Source organism: Hypanus sabinus, chromosome 1, assembly GCF_030144855.1.
Source record: "Hypanus sabinus isolate sHypSab1 chromosome 1, sHypSab1.hap1, whole genome shotgun sequence".
In the NCBI taxonomy this organism is placed as follows: Eukaryota; Metazoa; Chordata; class Chondrichthyes; order Myliobatiformes; family Dasyatidae; genus Hypanus; species Hypanus sabinus.
The window spans coordinates 190130278-190148589 of record NC_082706.1 but is presented as its reverse complement, the minus strand read 5'-3'; the positions used below and the strand labels follow the sequence as shown (position 1 = coordinate 190148589).

The 18312-nt window shown below is 40.9% G+C and overlaps 1 protein-coding gene across 2 annotated transcripts in view; it reads left to right on the top strand.

Moving 5' to 3' along the window:
- The window catches only part of tmem200ca (transmembrane protein 200C, genome duplicate a), a 28757-nt gene extending 16523 nt beyond the window's left edge, over positions 1-12234 (top strand). For both annotated transcript variants that reach the window (XM_059955307.1, XM_059955230.1), the window contains exon 2: positions 10109-12234. In XM_059955307.1, coding sequence (XP_059811290.1) covers positions 10133-11698 — 1566 coding nt within the window. In that variant the 5' untranslated portion in view covers positions 10109-10132 and the 3' untranslated portion in view covers positions 11699-12234. The remainder of the gene's footprint in view (positions 1-10108) is intronic.
- The last annotated feature ends 6078 nt before the right edge of the window (positions 12235-18312 follow it).

Sequence of the window (18312 nt, the reverse complement as noted above, 5' to 3'; positions counted from 1 at the left end):
CTCCAGTGAGTACAGGCCCAGAGCCATCAAAAGCTCCTCATATGTTAACCCTTTCTTTCCCGGAATCATTCTCGTGAGCCTTCTCTGGACGCTCTCCAGTGCCAGCCTCTCCTTTCTCAGATAAGAGACTCAAAACGGTTTTATCCAGTATAAGATGGTGCTGGTGAATCTCAGCAACTTCTGGCTAGTGGCCGATGAAACACGGAAAAGAACTAGATACTTTGTTAATCATTCTTTCTATGGGAAATGATCACCGCAAACAATAGCCTGTAACTTTCCTTTGGACTTCGAGGCAATTTGATGTGGCAGAACTGAGGCGAGACAGCATGCCTGTTGCCAGGCGCAAGGAAGGCCCAAGCTTCAAGTAATTTAAGCACTGGGCCAAAGCGAAAAGGTCAGGTATAGGCGAAGTCGAGGCGGTGCAGTCCAGGCCCCAGATCATACAGAAGTGACTGAACATGATGCTTGGAAAACGACTTGGGCGTTGGGCCAGAGTGAAAAGGTCAGGGTGCCAGGGTCCGAGGTGAGGGACAGACTGGTTCAGCTTGATGCTCTGTGCTGAGCTAAGGGTCTGAGGACGGACTGTCTTTTTCTCTGCATGTTAGGTGTTTGACATTTTTTTTTAAATGGGTTCTTTTGGGTTTCTTTGTTTCGTGGCTGTTGGGATATAAAACTCAAGGTGGTGTACTGTATACGTACTTTGAGAATGAATGTGCTTTGAACTTTGCTTGAAAACTGCTCACAGTGCTCCAAGTGCAGTCTGACCAATGCCTCAACATTATATCATTGCTTTTATATTTTCGTCCTCTCAAAATGAACGCTGACATTACATTTGCCTTCCTTAACCTTTAGGGAATCCTACGCGAGGACTCCCAAGTCTCTTTGCACCGATTTCTGGATTTCTCTCGTTCAGAGAATAGTCTATGCCGTTATTCCTTCTACCACAGTGCATCACCATATACTTCCTGATACCGTATTCCATCTGCCACTTCTTTGCTCATTCTCCTGATCTGTCTAATTCCTTCTGCAGACTTCCTGCTTCCTCAACACCAAGTGGCCCTCACCTATCTTTATATCGTACACAAACCTGGCCACAAATCCATCGATTCCGTCATCTAAATCATTGATATACAAAATAATGTGAAAATAAGTGGCCCCAATACCGTCCTTTGCAGAGCAACACTAGTCACTGGGAACCAAGCAGAAAAGGCCCCTTTATTTCTACTCTTTGCCTCCTGCTAGTCAGCCAAACTTCTAGTATTTCACAATTCTATCTTAACTATACCTGTAATAAGGTTATTAATCTTATCAGGTCCCCCTCAGCCTCCAACACTGCAGAGAAAAGTATCCAAGATTATCTTCTCGCTTTAGAACTCATATTCTCTAATCCAGGCAGAGCCAGGAAAGATGGTGAACCTCTTGTTCATTCTCTCCAAAGATGCCATGTCTTTCCAGTAATACAGCAACCAGAACTGGAAGGCATAGCCAAAAAGAAAGCCAAAATACAGCTCCATCATGACTTCCCAACATTTTATATTCAGTGCCCTTGCCAATGAAGGCAAGCAATGTATGCCTCCCTCACCATCCTGTCTGCTAGGATTGTCTCTTTCAGGGAGATCACTTGGTTTGTCATTTCAAATAAAGGTCATGATGAACTACAATTGAAATCTGATTGGTTTAAGTTATCCTATCTCTGATGCTAAGGAAGCACCAGTATCTCAAAATGAGAAGTGTAGACTTAATGTATCTCATTAATACTGGCAATGTACCAAGTTTCATTTTGAAAGAATGTGTAAATCCTCCAGTTCTTGAAATTTTATTCATACAAACTACACTGGAAAGTTTCTTTGATACCCTGCAGCTCGCCTACCAGATTTAAGAGAGAACCTCAGAGAGGGATGTATAGAGATGTATTCAACTTTGCAATAGGCAAGCCCTGCCGTTCAAATTTGACCTAGGTCCTTCAGACAGAGATCCATAGTTTCCTCACACTAATTTTGATAACAATTAGGCAAATTAGCAATTTATTTCACCAAAAATCAGTATGTAAGATTTTAGTGCCTCAATTGATGTAAAGTTGCAAAATAGTTCACAACAACACACAGGAATTCAGCAGGCTAGGTAGCAACTACTGGAAAAGAGTGTAGTCGACGTTTCGAACCAAGTCTCTTTATCAGGACTGGAGAAAAAAGATGAGGAGTGAGAGTTAGAAGGTTGGGGGGGGGGAGGAGAGAAAGGAACACAAGGTGATAGGTGAAATTCAGAAGGGGTTGGGGAGGGGTGAAGTAAAGAGCTGTGAAGTTGATTGGTGAAAGAGATAAAGGGCTAGAGAAAGGGCAGTTTCATAGGAGAAGACGGAAGGCCATGGAAGAAAGTAAAAGGAGAGGAGCACCAGAGGGAGGTGATCGGCAGGTAAGGAGCTAAGGTGAGAGAGAGAAAAGGGAATGGGGATGGTGAAGATGGTAGGAGGTGGCATTACCAGAATTTCAAAAATTTGATGTTCACGCCATTGGGTTGGAGGCTACTCAGATGGAATATAAGGTGTTGCTTCTCCACTCTGAGTTTGGCCTCATTGCAACAGTAGAGGAGGCGACGAACTGACATGTTGGAATGGGAATAGGAAGTGGAATTAAAATAGGTAGCTTCTGGAAGATCCCACTTTTTCTGGCAGTTGGACCGTAGGTGCTCAGTGAAGCAATGTCCCAATCTACATCAGGTCTCACCAATATACAGGAGGTCACACCAGGAGCATCAGATGCAGTGGATGATCCCAGCAGACTCACAGGTGAAGCGTTGGCTCACCTGGAAGGACTGTTTCTGGTCCTGAATGGGAATGAGGGAAGAGGTGTAGGGGCAGGTGTGGCACTTGTTCTGTTTGCAAGGATAAATGCCAGGAAGGAGATCGGTGGGGGAGGGGCGAATGGACAAGGAAGTCATATAAGGATCTATACCTGTGGAAAGCAGAAAGTGTGGGGGAGAGAGATGTGCTTGATGGTGGGATCCTGTTGGAGATGGCAAAGTTATGGATAACTATGTGCTGGACATGGAAGCTGGTAGGGTGGTATGTGAGTACAAGAGGAACTCTATCTCTGGTGGGGTAGCGGGAGGATGGGGTGAGGGCAAATGTGCACAAAATGGAAGAGATGCAGTGTTGATGATGGAGGAAAGGAAGCCCCTTTCTTTGAAAGAGGAGGACATCTCTTTCATTCTGGATTAAAAAGATACAGTGGAAACAAAGGAATTGAGAGAAGGGGATGGCATTTTTACAAGTAACAGGGTGGGAAGAGGTATAGTCCAGGTAGCTTCACAACTACCTGGAGGTAAGTTAGTAAAACAATAAAAATAAAAGTTAGACAAATCAAGAGACTGATTTTTGATTAATGTTCAGAAATACTAGAAATACTACATAGACAACAATGCAAAAGATGGTACATAAAATGGAACTAATATATGCTGTACAGTACCTTTTTGTATGTGAATATGTTTTAAAGGTTTGAATATTTTTTGTCTGCAACTAAAAATATATAGATACTAATTACATCTATACTGCACTTAATTTTAATGTATATGTTTGAAATTAAGAATAGATCTTTATTGCACAACTGGAAGGAAAAGTATTTTACTGTTATCAGTAATTTAATACACTAGATAGTAAGCAGATTTTCATTAATTATTTATTATAAATAATTTGGAATTGCACTAAGTTTCAGTTAAGATGGCACTGGTGAACCTCAGTTACTTCTGGTAAAGGATCATTGCAAGTAAGAGTCTGTAATTTCTGTTTGGACTTGGAGGCAGTTTGATGTGGCAGAACTGTGGAAAGGCAGTAGGCCCATTGCTGAGATCATGGAAGAGTATGAAAGGTTGAGTACAGGCCGAATTGAAGCCGTGGGGACAGGCCCCAGAGCATATCGACGAGACTGAGTATAGTGTTCAGATGGAGGTTTACACGCCAAATCAAGGCAGTGAGGGCCGGCATATCCAAGCAGCAGAGCTTGTTGTTCAGGCAGAGATTTAAGCGCGAGGCCATATTGTAAACATCAGGGTATCGGGACCCGAGGTAAGGTGCAGGCTGGTTTGTATGGTGCTCCATGACGTTTACTTGGCTCTGCACTGAACTATGGGACTGTCTTTGTGGACTTCAATTCAGAAAAGCTGTTTGCTTGCAGTTACAATTTGGATGATGTTTTTTCATTGCACACTGAGTGTTCGACAGTTTTTTATGGGTTATTTTATTCTTTTACTTTTTTTAATGGGTTCTTTTTTTTATAGGCATGATGTGGTTTTTATCTTCTGAACCTACAGCACAATACAGGCCCTTCAGCCCACAAAGCTGTGCTAATCATGTCCTTACTTTAGAAATTATTTAGGGTTATCAATAGCTCTCTATTTTTCTGAGCTCCATGTACCTATCCAGGAGTCTCTTAAAAGACCCTATCGTATCCACCTCCACCACTGTCGCTGGCAGCCCATTCCACGCACTCTGCGCTTTTTTAAAAAAAAACTTACCCCTGACATTTCCTCTGTATCTACTTCCATGCACCTTAAAAATGTGCCCTCTCATGCTAGCCACTTCAGACCTGGGGAAAAGCCACACGATCAATGCCTCTTCATCATCATATACACCTCTATCAGGTCACCTCTCATCCTCTGTCACTCCCAAGGAAAAAAGGGCAAGTTCACTCAACCTATTCTTGAAAAGCATGATCCCCAATCCAGGCAACATCCTTGTAAATCTTGTCTGCACCCTTTCTATGGTTTCAACATCCTTCCTGTAGTGAGGCAACCAGAACTGAGCACAGTACTCCAAATGGGGTCTGACCATGGTCCTATATAGCTGCAACATTACCTCTCTGCTGCCAAACTCAATCCCATGATTGATGAAGGCCAATGCACCATATGCTTTCTTAACCACAGAGTCGAGCTACACAGCAGCTTTGAGTGTCCTCTGGATTCAGACCCCAAGATCCCTCTGATCCTCCACACTGCCAAGAGTCTTACCATTAATACTATCTTCTGTCATCACCTTTCACCTACCAAAATGAACCACTTTACATTTATCTGGATTGAACTTCATCTACCACTTCTCAGCCCAGTTTTGTATCCTATCAATGTCCTGCTTTAACCTATGACAAATCTCCACACTACCTAAAACACCTCCAACCTTTGTGTCATCAGCAAATTTACTAACCCATTCCCCCACATCTTCATCCAGGTCATTTATAAAAATCACGAGTTAAGGGGTCCGAGAACAGATCCCTGAGGCACACCACCAGTCACCAACCTCCATGCAGAATATGACCCGTCCACAACCACACCTTGCCTTCTGTGGGCAAGCCAGTTATGGATCCACAAAACAATGTTCCCTTGGATCCCATGCCTCCTTACTTTCTCAATAAGCCTTGCATGGGGTACCTTGTCAAATGCCTTGCTGAAATCCATATATATACTACATCTACTGATTGTGTATTGATTATGTATGATTAGCCATGATCACAGTGAATGGTGGTGCTGGCTAGAGGGGCCGAATGGCCTACTCCTGCTCTTACTGTCTATTGTCTATTTACTGCTCTACCTTCATCAATGTGTTTAGACACATCCTCAAAAAATTCAATCAGGCTTGTAAGGCCTTTGACAAAGCCATGCAGACTATTCCTAATCATATTATGCCTCTCCAAATGTTCATAAATCTTGCCTCTTGGATCTTCTGTATCAATTTACCAACCACTGAAGTAAGACTCATTGGTCTATAATTTCCTGGGCTATCGCTACTCCCTTTATTGAATAATGGAACAACATCCGCAACCCTCCAATCCTCTGGAACCTCTCCCATCCCAATTGATGATACAAGGATCATTGCCAGAAGCTCAGCAATCTCCTCCCTCACCTCCCAGAGTAGTCTGGGGTACATCTCATCCAGTCCCGGTGACTTATCCAACTTGATGTTTTCCAAAAGCTCCAGCACACCCTCTTTCTTAATGCTCTTAACATGCTCAAGCTTTTCAGTCATCCCCACAATCGTCAAGGTCCTTTTCCGTAGTGAATACTGAAGCAAAGTACTCATTAAGTACCCCTACTATCTCCTCCAGTTCCATACACACTTTTCCACTGTCACACTTGATTGGTTCTATTCTCTCACATCTTATCCTCTTGCTTTTCATATACTTGTACAATGCCGTGGGGTTTTCCTTAATCCTGCTCGCCAAGGCCTTCTCATGGCCCCTTCTGGCTCCCTAATTTCTTTCTTAAGTTCCTTCCTGCTAGCCATATAATGTTCTAGATCTCTATCATTACCTAGTTTTTTGAACCTTTCGTAAGCTTTTTTCTTCTTGATTAGATGTACCAAAGCTGTTGTAAACCATGGTTCCTGTACCCTACCATCCTTTCCCTGTCTCTTTGGGATGTACCTATGCAGAACCCCACGCAAATATCCCCTGAACGTTTGCCACATTTCTTCCATACATTTCCCTGCGAACATCTGTTCCCAATTTATGCTTCCGAGTTCTTGCGTGATAGCCTCATAATTTCTCTTTACTCCAATTAAATGCTCTCCTAACTTGTCTGTTCCTATCTCTCTCCAGTGCTATGGTAAAGGAAGTAGAATTGTGATCACAGTTAGATAGACAGTTTATATCTAAGTTTATCCTGTGTTGCATTATCCTTGTCTGTCCTTTCTGGGACATTGGGACAATAACCTTGCTTTTGAAATAATTGCAATTATTTATTATGCTCTCAGTTGCTATTCACTCTCTTTCATGTTTAGTACAATGATTTCATTATTGTCCTTGCCACCAACTTTTAAGTTCCTTTGATTTACGTTTTCTATTTTAGAAAAAGTAAAAATGGATAACAAAAACAGCACCAAGCACATAACTAAAACATTTCTTTCAGCTGCCATAAATTATTTCAATAGAACTAACCAGGCTCGACAAGAAGCTCAGAGACCTCGGCCTTGACCCTGCCTTGTGCAGCTGGATCCTTGACTACCTGTCAGATAGCCAGCAGGTTGTAAGAGTGAGCTCTCACCTCCAACCCTCTAACTCTCAATACAGGAGCCCCTCAAGGCCGCGTACTGAGTTCCCTCCTTTACTCCCTGTATACTCATGACTGTATCTCCATCTACAGCTTCGCCAGCAACACTACATTGATTGGCCTTATCTCAAATAATAACGAGGTGGCCTACAGGAAAGAAGTCAGCGCTGACACAGTGGTGTCAAGGAAACAACCTCTCCCGCAATGTCGCAAAAACAAAGGAGCTGGTTGTAGATTACAGGAGGAATGAAGACAGGCTAACCCCTATTGACATCAATGGATCTGGGCTTGAGAGGGTAAATGCTTCAAGTTCCTCAGCATCCACATCACTGAGGACCTCTTCTGGTCTGTACAAACTAGCTGTGTGGTGAAAAAGGCACAACAGCACCTTTTTCACCTCAGATGGTTGAGGAAATTTGGTATGGGCCCCCCAAATCTTAAGAACTTTCAACAGGGGCACAATTGAGAGCATCCTGACTGGCTGCATCACTGCCTGGTATGGGAACTGTACCTCCCTTAACTGCAGGACTCTGCAGACAGTGGTGTGGACAGCCCAGCGGATCTGTAGTTGTGAACTTCCCATGATTCAGGACATTGGGAACTTGATGATGGTGAGGACAATATGAGTGAGGTTGATGTACTGGAGCATGTTGATATTAAGGTAGAAAAGGTGTTGGAGTTGTTAAAGTACATTAGGACGGATAAGTCTCCGGGGCCTGACGGAATATTCCCCAGGCTGCTCCACGAGGCGAGGGAAGAGATTGCTGAGCCTCTGGCTAGGATCTTTATGTCCTCGTTGTCCATGGGAATGGTACCAGAGGATTGGAGGGAGGCAAATGTTGTCCCCTTGTTCAAAAAAGGTAGTAGGGATTAGCTGGGTAATTGTGTCTCTGGTGGGAAAGCTGTTGGAAAAGATTCCTAGAAATATGATCTAAGGGCAATTAGAGAATCCTGGTCTGATCAGGGATAGTCAGCATGGCTTTGTGAAGGGCTGCTCGTGGCTAACAAGCCTGTTAGAGTTCTTTGAGGAGGTGATCAGGCATATAGATGAGAGTAATGCAGTGGATGTCGTCTACATAGATTTTAGTAAGGCATTTGATAAGGTTCCATACAGGCTTATTCAGAAAGTTAGAAGGCATGGGATCCAGGGAAGTTCAGCCAGGTGGATTCAGAATTGGCTTGCCTGCAGAAAACAGGGTTGTGGTGGAGGGAGTACATTTGGATTGGAGGGTTGTGACTAGTGGTATCCCACAAGGATTGGTTCTGGGACCCCTACTTTTTGTGATTTATATTAATGACCTGGATGTGGGGGTAGAAGGGTGGGTTGACAAATTTGCAGATGACACAAAAGTTGGTGGTGGTGTGGATAGTGTAGAGGATTGTTGAAGATTGCAGAGAGACATTGATAGGATGCAGAAGTGGCAGATGGAGTTCAACCCAGAGAAGTGGTACACTTTGGAAGGACAAATTCCAAGGCAGAATACAAAGTAAATGGCAGGATACTTGGTAGTGTGGAGGAGCAGAGTGGTCTAGAGGTACATGTCCACAGATCCCTAAAAGTTGCCTCACAGGTAGATAGGGTAGTTAAGAAAGCTTATGGGGTGTTAGCTTTCATAAGTCGAGGGATAGTTTAAGAGTCATGAGGTAATGATGCAGCTCTATAAAACTCTGGTTAGACCACACTTGGAGTACCTTACCCAGTTCTGGTGACCTCACTATGGGAAGGATGTGGAAGCATTGGAAAGGGTACAGAGGAGATTTAACCGGGATGTTGCCTGGTTTAGAGAGTATGCATTATGATCAGAGATTAATGAAGCTAGGGCTTTACTCTTTGGAGAGAAGGAGGCTGAGAGAAGACATGATAGAGGTATACAAGATATTAAGAGAAATAAATAGAGTGGACAGCCAGTGCCTCTTCCCCAGGGCACCACTGCTCAATACAAGTGGACATGGCTTTAAAGTAAAGGGTGGGAAGTTCAAGGGGGATATTAGAGGAAGGTTTTTCACTCAGAGAGTGGTTGGTGCATGGAATGCACTGTCTAAGTCAGTGGTGGAGGCGATACACTAGTGAAATTTTAAGAGACTACTGGACGGGTATCAGGTACATGGAGGAATTTAAGGTGGTGGGGATATATAAGAGGCAGGGTTTAAGGGTGGGCACAACATTGTGGGCCGAAGGGCCTATACTGTGCTGTACTATTCTACGTTCTATTTACAAGGACAGGAGTGTAAAAAGGGCACGTAGGACCATTGGGGTCTGAAGACACACCAACCACGATCTATTCAGCTGCTACCATCCAGGAAGCGGTACAATCCAGGACCAACAGGCTCTGGGACAGCTTCTTCCACCGGGCCATCAGACTGATGAACTCATGCTGATTTGAGTGTACTCTATATTACACTGACTGATTTATTATAAATTACAATGATTGCACAATTAGATGGAGATGTAACATAAAGAGCTTTACTCATGTATGTGAAGGATATAAGAAATAAAGTCAATTCAATTCAATTCTACCATTGCCTCCTTATATTTTTGCCTTAAAATCCACAATAAAAGAAACGGCATCAGATCCTACACCTTTCAAAGAGCAATTTCCCAGGGAGAGTCCAGTGAATACCATGGACTGACAGATCAGTAAGTCCTAGGCTTTAATGTTGGCTAGCACATATGCAAGTCCAGGACTTATTGTCATCTGGATGTTTGATGCTGGTAGTTTTGCACAATAAAATCTGGCACACCATGCCTCTGATGGATTAGTGATCAAGAGCTCTTGACTCTTTAAAAAGCATCATTGCAAGATGTATCAGTACTTTTCAAATGGAAATTAAATTTATTTTTTTCTATTCCTTTAGAAACCTCTCCAAAGTCTGCTGAAGTTTGCTCAGACACCCCTAAATATTGCATAGATTGACCAAATGATGTGTTTCAGTCTCTATCAGTTCCTAAAACAAATTTTTATTGCTCAAGATAGTTGAAGATAACCAACTGTGAGTTAAGTTTCATCTCTTTTTTTTAATAAACATGTCAGTTCTTATTCCTTAAACTGTATTTTTTTGTGTTTATTTACTGCAGATATAGCTGTTAAGTGGATTTATCATGATAGCAACAGGAGGGCTTCTTCGAATTTCAGCCAGGAGACAAGACTCTTCTCGATCCCGTAATCATATTAATAAACGAAAAAAGAAGGTGAAAAAGAAATGCAAAAATGATGTGGTGGTAGTCAAAGGCAAATTAAAGCTGTTTTCCATTTCGGGATTAATTGCTGCATTTGGAATCCTGGTTCTGTTGGTGGGAATTGCAATGGCAATGATGGGCTATTGGCCTAAGAACAATAACATTTTTGAGACTATTGCAGTCCAGTCTTACAATACCACAAATAGTACAGCATTGGAGACAACAACAATTGAGGTTATTTCTAAATTTTTAGCAAGCTACTTGCATTCTGAAAAGCTGAAGGTTTTAGGACCGCTCATCATGGGAATTGGTATATTTTTGTTTATCTGTGCCAATGCAGTTCTTCATGAAAACAGAGACAAGAAAACTAAGGTAATTAATTTAAGAGACATCTATTCTACAGTAATAGATGCACACAATTTGAGAACAAAGGACTCTGGACCATTTAATGGTTTTGTCAACTATGTGCAGTCCAAAAGCATGGATAATCTGAAATCTCCTGAATCTTTTTGTGCAGCAATGTTAGACAAAAGTAGCTGGCAGAATCCCATTGGCAATACTGTAAAGCCTTTGGATCCAAAAGAAAGTACTGTTAAAAAGCTCTGTGATTCTGGAACAAATTTACGTCAACAAATTTCCAAAGATAGAAAGACATTATCAGATTCTGTGTACAGTATTTGCAGAGACAGAATGAAGATGAATGATCAAATGCAAATGCCCAAAATGTGTGGCACTAGATCAATTGTCCCTTCTTCTATAAATGCATTCACGCTGCCTGTTATCAAACTGAATAACTGTGTTCTAGAAGAGGGTGGTACAAGGATTGGAAAAATTGGGAACAAAACACAACCTTCATCAAAAAGTGATGAAACTCAACAAGAATTGGAGAATGTTTCCTCTGATCAGATTGGTACTACCAAATGCATTTCTGCAGCTGTAACCACAAGCAGCGATCATGTGGGAGATAATATCCAGGACACAGAGTCTTCAAATACCTCATGGTTAAATCATAACCAATTCACATCCAACAAATGCTCTCCAAATTCCTCTTCTGAAGTGAGCCAGGTTTCTCCAGCTCCTTTCCAGAGAGAATCAGGATCCAACCTTTCCCTCCATAGTTTGCCAACTCATCCTAAACTTCGGAACCTTGATGAATATCCTTCTACTTCCACAACGCTGAGTGAAGGAATAGATCCAAACTGCTCAGATATAGACTGTGCCAATGATAAGGGCTACACAATTTTGGGTGACAGCGGTTCCTTTGAGTCTGCTCATTTGCTTCCAGAAGCCATAAACCAGTCTAATGACTGTACAGAGAACTCTAATAAAGACATTATTGAAGAAAACATAAAAGCAAGTGATGAACCAAGTATGGACAAACCTCAGCAATGTGTTGAAAGACAGTACACAAAGAAAGAGAAACTATTAATGATTTCTGGTTCACATTGTACCCTAAGAATAAACAATGATGAATTTGATAATATTTAGTAATAGCATATTAATAGATAGTTGGATCAGCTATAGAAAATACAATGAGACTGGTAGCAAAGAATATCACTTACCTGTAGTTACTGATTACTGAATGTCAGTCAAGTTCCAAAGACTCATAGTTATTTGTCCTGGAGCTAACCCATCCAGTTTCTTTAGTTGCTTCCAATTGTAAATGCCTCAGCCATTAGCTGACAATTGTTCATCTCAGTTAAAAGCTTCATAGGAGGTTTTACTACAATTAGTTATTTGTAAACAGTTTATCAACATTGAAAATGTCATTTAGGATTGTGTGTTTACAGTTTTGAACTATCAGTATAAGCAGATTAACGTACTGAATCCACTGATAAATTGAAGGAAATACAGAGATTCCTTGTACAAGCACATAATGCACTAAACTACATAAATATTGTATTGAAAATTGTTCAGTGTGTCATTTAAGTTGCATCTGAGAACCAATGTACTTTTGTAGTAATTAAGAGGTCTAATCAAATAATAGTTATTATTTATATTAATCTGAAATTTATACAAGGCCTTGTTCTAACTTTCCAAAATCTATAACCTATCATTTGGTTCTTAGAATTATCTTGTATTATTTGCATCCTCCTGTACAGAAGATTAATCACTGGCTGTTTCAAAAGGCATTATCCATTTTCAGTTGAACATGGGGTTGCTGGTCTGTTGTATATTGTATATTTTTGAACATGCTCCCCTGAAAGTAGAAAGTGCAACAGCAAACTTTAGGACACAGAAAAGTATGGTAAACTTCACCTGCAGGGAAAGTATTGTAAAATGTACACAAAAATACAAAACAGAAAAACCATATAGAGCTTTTTAAAGGAATGATGCTTTAATATACTGTAATTGTCACTTAAAAATAACAGATGTCTTGAGAGAAAGTGTTTATAAAAAAATTGCTGAATACTTCTGACAAAAAAAAATAGATATAGTTGGTCTGAATTTTTAAATTTGGGCTTCAAGGACTACTTCAGGTCAGTGGAAGACTGCAGAGTTAAATTGTTGTCAATGCTTACATGCACATGATGCATTTGAATGAAGTTTGTCATGCATGCATATTGAAACAAATTATTTATCACTCATGCAAAATTCTACCACATGGTCAAAGTTCATAAGAATATGGAAGTAAGTCATATCCTGAGGTTGGAGACATCATCCTGCCCTGCATCTGCCAAGGAATCGAGGGCATTCATTGTTTTTATAGTTGTGTTTAAACTTGCCATTGATACTGGTGATTCAAACAACAACAACACACAAAATGCTGGTGGAACACAGCAGGCCAGACAGCATCTATAGGGAGAAGTGCTGTTGACGTTTTGGGCCGAGACCCTTCGTCAGGACTGATTTCCTGATTCCTCGTGATTGATGCTGGTGATCCTTGTTTGGGCTGGCTGTTGGTACAAATTGAATAATAATGAGTGACAATTTTCTTTCCTCTGGGTTTTATTCTGGAGTGTTTTATTATCAGTAATCTAGAGGATATAATTAATTAGGCAGTTTTTGCCAATAAGCATCAGTAAATTGCAATTTATACAGTTAAGATTGCTACCCAGTAGAGAGATACTGTGTAATGCAATTGAAATCAGTAACCCAAGGCAGATCTATTTTATCCATTACATTAGAGGAACTGGGTTTTATGTGTTTCACTGATTAGTTATTAAAATTGGTCAAATGGATGTAAAATAATTATTGGATTTTGCAATTATTGTTAGGAAATTTAACACAAAATTAAACTTGTTCTTGAGAAGACGGTCATTATTCATACATGTAATTGGGAAATTGAAGTCTCCAGTAAGCATTAAGCAGACAACCTATTTCACACCAACTTTGCTATTGATATGAATAGCAAGCAGACTTACATACAAAATTTACTGGGAATTAGTCATTAGATGCCTGAAGCTATTTTTGCCAAAGGTTACTGTCTTGGAATATACCACCAGTGATCAGGGTAAATTGGGTACACTGTAATTTTTTTTCAGACATGGCATGGTGGTTATTTACTCATGGCTGTGTTTGTCGTTTAATTTCATTGATAAATCATATTTAAGAAAGGTCAACTAGAATTTTTCTGATTGCCTTTTATGTTTCCTAGATTAGAAGACCTAGTTAGAGAGAATGGACAAGATAGACCTTGGCATTGGCACATCTCCCTTAATTAGCTGGCACAGAATTTAAGAGAGCAGGGAAGTTATAGCAATTCAAAATATTGGTTTGGCCACAAGTGGAGTACAGTGTGCTGTTCTGGCTGCATACTGAAAGATATAATTGCACTGGATTGGGGACAGAGAACCAGGGTGCCAGGGTAACATGGCAGTTAGCATGACACTATTACAGCTTGGGGCATCAGAGTTCATTTCCAGTGCCATTGGTGCTCCGGTTTTCCACAGGTTTTCTCCCCAAAGTCCAAAAACTTGCTCGGTAGGTTAATTGGTCATTGTGTATTGTCCCGTGAATAGGCTAGAGTTAAATTGGGTTGTCGGGATTGTTAGGGTGGTGCGCCTCAAAGGGCCCACTCCATGCTGTACTAATAAATAAATACAACCTCAAAGGTGCCAGGACTGGAGAACTTTAGTTAAAAAGGGAAATTACATAGGCTGGGTTTGTTTTCCCTGGAGTGAAGGAAACTGAGGGGTGGCCTGATAGTGATATATAACACGAGGCAGAGAAAGTCAGAATCTTTTTTTCCCTCTTGATAATGGGAATCAAAAAATAAGGGTAGAAGTTTAAGCGGACAGGAAGGAGTCTGAGGGGAAAGGTTTGCTGTTTTGAGATCTTGAGCTAGCAGTCAGGAGACGATTGAATCAGATATCAAGTCACTACATTTGAGACATTTAGACAAGACCTGAAATAGGCAAAGCATTAAAGATGCAGAACAATGCAATTACTGCAGATGGACAAAATAGGTCAGATGGATGTGGCAGGCTGAAGGGCCCTTTGCTGTACTGTACAAGTCTGTTATGGATCTATTTTTACTAATCTGCAATAACTTCTGCTGAAATTTTGTACAAAGGCTAGAGCTCAAGAAGGGTCCAGAATGGTATACAAGGCCTTTTCATTGGATGAAAAGAATCAACACTGGAAGCAAAATGGTAAATCAAGCTTTGGATTAGTGTATCACCTAATCTACAGCATATTATTTTTCTATTGTGATGCTACAGATTCAAGACCTTTCTTATCTGAATCTTTTGACAAAATCCTAAGAGCAGCTAATGATTTAATGTTTGTTTTTTTTGTATTTGATAATACACAAGATGCCCTTATTTCTGCCATTGCTATTTTAAACTAAGTTTCAAAAGCTTTTATGTATAATGGAGTGTCTCTGTCCTGAAATTATTTTGGCTTCCACAGATACCACTCGACTGACTGAGTTGTTCCAACATTTCTGTTTGATGTACCAGCACCTGCAGTTTAACTTTTCCATATTTTATGCTCCAACACATCCATGATTTATGCCACAATCAGAATTTCTCAACAGAGAGAACAGGAGACAAAAGTAACCCTTTGAAAGTACTTAAAAGAAAAATATCAGGAATCAGTTTGTAGAGCTGTTTGAATTCTTCTGATGTTCACACTGCCGTTATCTACCATTAGTTCAGGTTTTCTATGAAAAAGCCATTTTCATTTAAATTAATTGGTTAAGTAAAGCTAAACATTTCCAGCAACGTTAATCCCTACCCTTACAGATTATTAGCCAGAAGACTTGTAAAGAATCAGATTCTACTACAGTTGGATTCTTAACGTTTGATGTTACAAGCAACACACAAAGTGCTGGAGGAACTCAACAGGTCAAGCAGCATCAATGCAGAGGAATAAACAGTCAATGTTTTGGCAACATGAGTGAATCTGCAGATGCTGGAGATAAATAAAAACACAAAATGCTGGCAGAACTCGTCGTCACTACCTCCTCCCATAGATGCTGTCTGGCTTGCTGAGTTCTGCCAACATTTTGTGTTTTTAGTCAACGTTTTGGGATGGGTCCCTTCATCAGATCTTGATGAGGCATCTTCATTTTTTTTATTTTGACAGTTTTATTAAGAAGGCAAATGGTTTTTTGGCATTCAGCAACCGTGGGATTGAGTTCAAGAGCCATGAGGTAAAGTTACAGCTATACGAGACCTTGGTCAGACCCTATTTGGAGTACTATGTACAGTTCTGATCACCTCACTACAGGAAGGATGTGGATACTATAGAGAGAGTGCAGAGAAAATTTACAAGAATGTTGCCTGGATTGGAGAGCGTAAGTTGTGAGAATAGGTTGAGTGAACTTGGTCTTCTTGGAATGACGGAGGATGAGAGGTGACCTGATAGAGGTGTATAAGATGATGAGGGGTTTTGATCGTGTGGATAGCCAGAGGCTTTTTCCCAGGGTTGAAATGACTAACACGAGGGGGCATAGTTTTAAGATGCTTGGTAGTAGGTTCCGAGGGGATGTCCGGGGTAAGTTTTTTTTTTCTTACACAGAGTGGTGGGTGTGTGGAATGCACTGCCGGAAGCAGATACAATAAGGTCTTTTAAGAGCCTCTTAGATAGGTACATGGAACTTAGAAAAAGAGAGGGCTATGCACTAGGGAAATTCTAGGCAATTTCTAGAGTAGGTTGCCTGATTGCCACAACATTGTGCTGTAGATTTCTATGTTCTGTGTTCTATCTCGGTCCAAAATGTTCTTCGAGCATTTTGTGTGTATTGCCCTGATTTTCAACCTTTGCAGAATTTCATGTTAAAAATTTGGCAAGTCTTGCACCAGGCCACAGGAGAGGAGAGTGAAAATAACTATACCAATACTCAAAACACTAAACTTGGTTCAGAATAGAAGACCATCAGGATATGAGAATGTTGTGAAAGGGAAGTTGTATGAAACTTATTTTCAAAGTTTCCACTTCATTTATCTTCTGGGAAAAAAAAATCTTTAAACCATAGGACATGGGAGCAGAATTAGGCCATGCAGCCCATCGAATCCACTCTGCCATTTCATAATGGTAGATTCCAGATCCTATTCAACCCCATACACCTGCTCACTCACCATATCCCTTGATGCCCTGAGCAGTCAGGAATCTATCAACTTCCACTTTAAGTATACCCACAGACTTGGCCTCCATCACAGTCTGTGGCACAGCATTCCACAAATTCGCCATTCTTTGGCTAAAAAAATTACTCCTCCTCTCTGTTCTAAAAGGCTGCCCCTCAATTTTGAGACTGTGTCCTCTAGTTCCGGATATCCCCTACTAGAGGAAACGTCCTTGCCACAATCACCTTATCTAGTCCTTTCAACAGTTGGTAGGTTTCAATGAGATCCCCACACATTCTTCTAAATTCCAGTGAGTACAGACCCAAAGCTGCCAGATGCTCCTCGTATGTTAGCCCCTTCATTCCCAGAATCATTCTTATGAACTTCCTCTGGACTCTTCTCTCCATTGACAATACAACCTTTCTGAGATAACTGGCCCAAAACTGGACAATACTCCGTGCAGTTTGACTAGTGTCTTATAAAGCTTCAGCATTATCCCCTTGTATTTATATTCTATTCCCCTTGAAATAAATGCCAACATTGCATTTGCCTTCTTAACCACAGACTCAACCTTCTGGGAGTCTTGCACGAGGGTTCCTAAGTCCCTTTGCACCTCTGATATTTGAATTTTCTCCCCATTTTGATAATAGACTGCACATTTGTTCCTTTTACCACAATGCATTATCATACATTTCTCAACACTGTAACTGCACTTTTGCCCAGTATTCATCTAAGTTCTGCTGCAATCGCATTGCTTTCTCAGCACTACCCACCTCACCACCTGTCTTCATATCATTTTCAAACTTTGCCGCAAGACCATCAATTCCACTATCTAATCATTGAGAATGTGAGAAGTAGTTGTCCCAATACTGACCCTTGAGGAACACCACTAGTCACTGGCAGCCAACCAGAAAAGGCCCCCTTTATTCCTACTCGCTGCTTCTGCCTGTCAGCCATTCCTCTATCCGTACCAGTTTTTTTTCTTCAAACACCAAAGTACTTTAGCTTGTTAAGCAGCTCATGTGAGGCACCTTATCAAATGCCTTCTGAAAATCTAAATGCCATCCACTGCATAGCCTTTGTCCACTTTGCTTGTTACTTCTTCAAAGCACTCCCAACAGATTTGTCATGCAAGATTTCCCTTTACAGAAATCATGCTGACTTTGACTTATTTTATCATTAGTTTCAAAGTACCCCAAAACCTAGTCCTTCATAATGGACTCCAATGCTTTCCTAACCACTGAGGTTAGGCTAAGTGGCCTATAATTTACTTTCTTTTGCCCTTCTCCCTTCTTAAAGAGTGGAGTGACATTTGCAATTTTTCAGCCCCCCAGGACTATGCCAGAATCAAGTGATTCTTGAAAGCTCATGACTAATGCATCCAATATCTCTTCATCAACCTCTTTCAGGCTTCTGGGATGATAGTCCATCTGATCCAGGTGACTTATCCACCATAAGATTTTCAGTTTGCCTAGCACTTCTTCCTTTGTACCAGCAATGACACTCACTCCTCCTCCCTGACACTCACTGACCTCTGTCATACAGCTGGTGTCTTCCACAGTAAAGACTTAGAGCAAAGTACTTGAGTTC